The sequence below is a fragment of the Nerophis lumbriciformis genome, linkage group LG22 (genome assembly GCF_033978685.3).
Source record: "Nerophis lumbriciformis linkage group LG22, RoL_Nlum_v2.1, whole genome shotgun sequence".
In the NCBI taxonomy this organism is placed as follows: Eukaryota; Metazoa; Chordata; class Actinopteri; order Syngnathiformes; family Syngnathidae; genus Nerophis; species Nerophis lumbriciformis.
In genome coordinates, this window is record NC_084569.2 from 6,847,459 (window position 1) to 6,852,458 (window position 5,000).

Sequence of the window (5,000 nt, forward strand, 5' to 3'; positions counted from 1 at the left end):
TTGCTCTCTCGAATTTTACTTGGCTTATTATAATCTTCCACTTTGACGCATGCTTTGGAGGCCCCAAAGCAAGTTAAAGTTGATTTTCTTTCTTTTTTACAGTATTAATAGTTGATAAGAGTGCGTTTATAATGATGAAATGGAACATCATAACAGCAGAAGCTCTAACGGGATAGTCGCTTCTTGTCGAGGGATGCAACAATTAACCGTGCTAAAAAGTCACGGTTATTTGAGCGCAAAAGCTCAACTACACCGTGTATTCAGTCGACTATAATCGTTATCGTACAGTCAAAATCCGTAGTTGTTGGTCTTCTCTATTAAAGGTTACAACCTACCATCAGGGGTGAGAAGGTTGCGAATGGCGGGAAACGTTCTGGTGAAATTGCATGGAAAATTCAGCGAGTTTTGAGGCTTACTCGGAATTTCTTTTTAATCAGTGATATTTAATAGAAATAACTGGAAAGTCACAAGAGAAAGGTCCTATATAATAAATGCAATCCATTACTATAGGATTTGTATACCAAATCACAAATTAAAAAACGGAATTAAGGTAAAATTCCCAACAAAAACTTATTTTCTGCTGAAATGTTACTAAAGTTTTGCCACTTTTAAAATGTGTTGATGCTTGTTTTTTTCAATATGTATTCAAAAATTACCAGTCTATTACTGTTATTTTCTGCCAAGTTTTGCCCATTTTAATCACAAATTAAAAAACGGAATTAAGGTAAAATTCCCAACAAATTACCAGTCTATTACTGTTATTTTCTGCAAGTTTTGCCACTTTTAAAATGTGTTGATGCTTGTTTTTTTTCAATATGTATTCAAAAATTACCAGTCTATTACTGTTATTTTCTGCCAAGTTTTGCCCATTTTAATCACAAATTAAAAAACGGAATTAAGGTAAAATTCCCAACAAATTACCAGTCTTACTGTTATTTTCTGCTGAAATGTTACTAAAGTTTTGCCACTTTTAAAATGTGTTGATGCTTGTTTTTTTCAATATGTATTCAAAAATTACCAGTCTATTACTGTTATTTTCTGCTGAAATGTTACTAAAGTTTTGCCACTTTTAAAATGTGTTGATCCTTGTTTTTTTCAATATGTATTCAAAAATGACCAGTCTATTACTGTTATTTTCTGCAAGTTTTGCCAATTTTAATCACAAATTAAAAAACGGAATTAAGGTAAAATTCCCAACAAATTACCAGTCTATTACTGTTATTTTCTGCTGAAATGTTACTAAAGTTTTGCCACTTTTAAAATGTGTTGATGCTTGTTTTTTTCAATATGTATTCAAAAATTACCAGTCTATTACTGTTATTTTCTGCCAAGTTTTGCCCATTTTAATCACAAATTAAAAAACGGAATTAAGGTAAAATTCCCAACAAATTACCAGTCTTACTGTTATTTTCTGCTGAAATGTTACTAAAGTTTTGCCACTTTTAAAATGTGTTGATGCTTGTTTTTTTCAATATGTATTCAAAAATTACCAGTCTATTACTGTTATTTTCTGCAAGTTTTGCCACTTTTAAAATGCGTTGCCTGTTTTTTTTTTCCAATAAATATTCAAAAACAATCCTGTTGGTGAGATCTTTCTGCATGAAAATTGAGCTTGAAAAGTCAAATTTGAGTCTCCTCTGGCAGAAACTCTGGCAGCATCTTCAGGGCATACTTCTTTTGAGGGCCCTAAAGGTAAAAGAGGTCGAGGGTCATGCATGTATTCAGTCCTTCTCTCACTGCAAAAACTGAAATCTAAGATGAAATATCTCAAATAAGGGTGATATTTGCTTATTTCCTGTCTGATAAGATAATTTAAGCAGATTTTATGTTTGTGTTTTACTTGTTTTGGTCCTAAATGATCTCAGTAAGATATTACAGCTTGTTGCTGAGATGTTATGACCTATATTGAGTAAAAAAACTACTTTTTAAAGTAATAATTTCTTACTTCAAGCATGAAATAAAAAATTATGCCGAGCGCATATCATTATGTCAAGATAATGGCACGAGCATTTGCTTTTTTTTTTAACCAAAAAAAGTGCACTTATTTTAAGATATTTTTGGGTTCATTGAGGTTAGCTAATTTTACTTGTTTTGGAAAGTCTTGACCATACTTGCCAACCCTCCCGGATTTTCCGGGAGACTCCCGAAATTCAGCGCCTCTCCCGAAAACCTCCCGGGACAAATTTTCTCCCGAAATTCAGGCGGAGCTGGAGGCCACGCCCCCTCCAGCTCCATGCGGACCTGAGTCCACTTTCCCACAATATAAAGAACGTCTACAGTAAAGCAGTCCGTCTGCCGTAAACAGCAATGTTGTGACACTCTTTAAACAGGACAATACTGCCATCTAGTGCATTTGATGAAAGCACTTTTGTGCGTGCCACACATCAATGCATCATCAGAGAGGGTGTTCAGCATGGTTAGAAAGATAGTGACAGAGAATAGAACAAGGATGGACAAGTTAACCCTTAACTCAACAATGAGTAGATGAGTGTGTGTGTGTGTATATGTGAAATTCAAGTATTTCCACGCCCCCACCCCAACCACGCCCCCCGCACTCACCCCCCACCTCCCGAAATGGAGGTCTCAAGGTTGGCAAGTATGGTCTTGACAAGACGAATTTTATTGTTCTATTGTCAGATAATAATACCCCTAATTTTTGTAATTTTTTCTTGTTTTTAAACACTGACTTTTACGTTTTTTTCCCCAGCAAAACCTGCACAAATCGCTCTTATACGCTCTTAAAAATGGCAGCAAGAAAAAGGAGCGAACTGCTCCCACCAACAACAAAAAACAAAGTAGCAGTGTGGCAACATTTCAAAAAAGTGACCAGGGAGTCAAATGTTTACTTATATAGCCCTAAATCACGAGTGTCTCAAAGGGCTGCACAAGCCTCAACGACATCCTCGGCTCAGATCCCACAATGAGATCCAATTAAATGCATTCGAGCTATTAATTACCCACAAGAAACATTTTCCCCTGGGGGATCAATATTAATAATTATTTTTTATTGATATTTTATACTGTTATTATGATGTTATATTAGTTTACTGTTATTTCCGACAGTAACCAAAATCTAATAAATGATCATCGTGAACCTGGGGGATCAATATTAATAAATTATTATTTTTTATTGATATTTTATACTGTTATTATGATGGTTATATTAGTTTACTGTTATTTCCGACAGTAACCAAAATCTAATAAATGATCATCGTGAACCTGGGGGATCAAATTATTATTTTTTATTGATATTTTATACTGTTATTATGATGTTATATTAGTTTACTGTTATTTCCGACAGTGAAATTATCATAGAGAAACCGTGATTTTTAGACAATCGTTGTCGTACAGTCAAAATCCGTAATTGTTGCATCCCTGCTCTTGTCTTCTCTATTAAAGGTTACAATCTACCATCAGGGGTGAGAAGGTTGCGAATGGCGGGAAACATTCTGGTGAATTTGCATGGGAAGTTCAGGGAGTTTTGAGGCTTACACAAATTTTAATGAATTAACTGGAATTATCGGAATTTCTTTTTAATCAGTGATATTTAATAGAAATAACTGGAAAGTCACAAAAGAAAGGTCCTATATAATAAATGCAATCCATTACTATAGGATTTGTATACAAAATCACAAATTAAAAAATGGAATTAAGGTAAAATTCCCAACAAATTACCAGTCTGTTACTGTTATTTTCTGCTGAAATGTTACTAAAGTTTTGCCACTTTTAAAATGTGTTGCTTGTTTTTTTCAATATGTATTCAAAAATTACCAGTCTATTACTGTTATTTTCTGCAAGTTTTGCCACTTTTAAAATGTGTTGATGCCTGTTTTTTTTTTCCAATAAATATTCAAAAACAATCCTGTTGGTGAGATCTTTCTGCATGAAAATTGAGCTTTGAAAAGTCAAATTTGAGTCTCCTCTGGCAGAAGCTCTGGCAGCATCTTCAGGGCGTCCTTCTTTTGAGGGCCCTAAAAGGTAAAAGAGGTCAAGGGTCATGCATGGCAATGCCACAAATAAAACAAGCAGAATTGACTGCAATAGAACCATGAATGCTCTTTTCTCCAGTGCGGTCTGGAAGCGACCGTGACCAAATTTGGACGTGGTGTCAATGAACTTGAGCTCGATGGCTTCCGTCCACTTGCGAGACGTTTGCACATGCAAAGACTTCAGGAAAAACAAGGTCAATTACATATCACCATAGTTACTGTGAATTTCCAAGTATGTGTTTACCTTCCTGAGGGTGAGGACACGTTTCTTGGTGCCGACCACACAGCCCTTCACCATAACATAATCGTTATTTACATCACCGTAGTGTGGGAACCCCCCCTAAAGCGTAAAGAAACAGACTTGGTATCACTAATTCAAAATTGTTCACAAAATAAGTTCATTCCGATTGGCAAGAGCAATTGGTAAAAACCACAATTAAAATTTTAATAAAAGGGATAGTATATTTTTTGGATATTCTGAGATTTTGTTTTTGAAATATTAAAATTTTTCACAAAATACGTTTGTTTCATAAGAGCAAATTGGCAAAAATCACAATTCAACCTTGAGGTATTTAATGAAGATGTCAATAGCAAGCTAGCGAACTAGACAAAATATTAATGGTAGGCTTACCAAATTTGAAAAAGTACGCATCTTTTAGCTGGAAATTACCAGTGACGTGCGGTCACTGGAGGCAGGTGAGGCCCCTGCCTCACCTGCCATCATGTAAAGAAAAAAAATGTATTAAATTGTTACCCGTATTTTCCGCACTATAAGGCGCACCTAAAAACCACAAATTTTCTCAAAAGCTGACAGTGCGCCTTATAACCCGGTGCGCTTTATATATGGATAAATATTAAGATTCATTTTCATAAAGTTTCGGTCTCGCAACTTCGGTAAACAGCCGCCATCTTTTTTCCCGGTAGAACAGGAAGCGCTTCTTCTTCTACGCAAGCAACCGCCAAGGTAAGCACCCGCCCCCATAGAACAGGAAGCGCTTCTTCTTCTACTGT

General features: G+C 35.4%; 2 protein-coding genes and 1 long non-coding RNA gene across 4 annotated transcripts in view; 2 read left to right on the forward strand and 1 right to left on the reverse strand.

Annotated features, from left to right (window-relative positions):
- LOC133615620 (uncharacterized) overlaps nt 1-56 on the forward strand; it is a 48,336-nt gene extending 48,280 nt beyond the window's left edge. Inside the window, exon 15 of the mRNA XM_061974354.2 lies at nt 1-56. This exon is cut by the window's left edge and continues 176 nt beyond it. The gene's annotated coding sequence lies outside the window, so the exon portion shown is untranslated.
- Nucleotides 57-75: 19 nt separating this feature from the next.
- On the forward strand, nt 76-1,192 carry LOC140679760 (uncharacterized). The gene is made up of 2 exons (XR_012051110.1): nt 76-683; nt 773-1,192. It is a non-coding gene; the product is annotated as an uncharacterized lncRNA (long non-coding RNA).
- A 2,441-nt stretch (nt 1,193-3,633) lies between these two features.
- Nucleotides 3,634-5,000, reverse strand: part of LOC133615621 (large ribosomal subunit protein uL3-like) — a 47,783-nt gene continuing 46,416 nt past the window's right edge. For both annotated transcript variants that reach the window (XM_061974356.1, XM_061974355.1), the window contains exons 8-10: nt 4,234-4,329; nt 4,048-4,167; nt 3,634-3,971 (exon numbers count right to left, since the gene is read on the reverse strand). In XM_061974356.1, the coding sequence (XP_061830340.1) occupies nt 3,906-3,971; nt 4,048-4,167; nt 4,234-4,329 (282 nt within the window). In that variant the 3' untranslated portion in view covers nt 3,634-3,905. The remainder of the gene's footprint in view (nt 3,972-4,047; nt 4,168-4,233; nt 4,330-5,000) is intronic.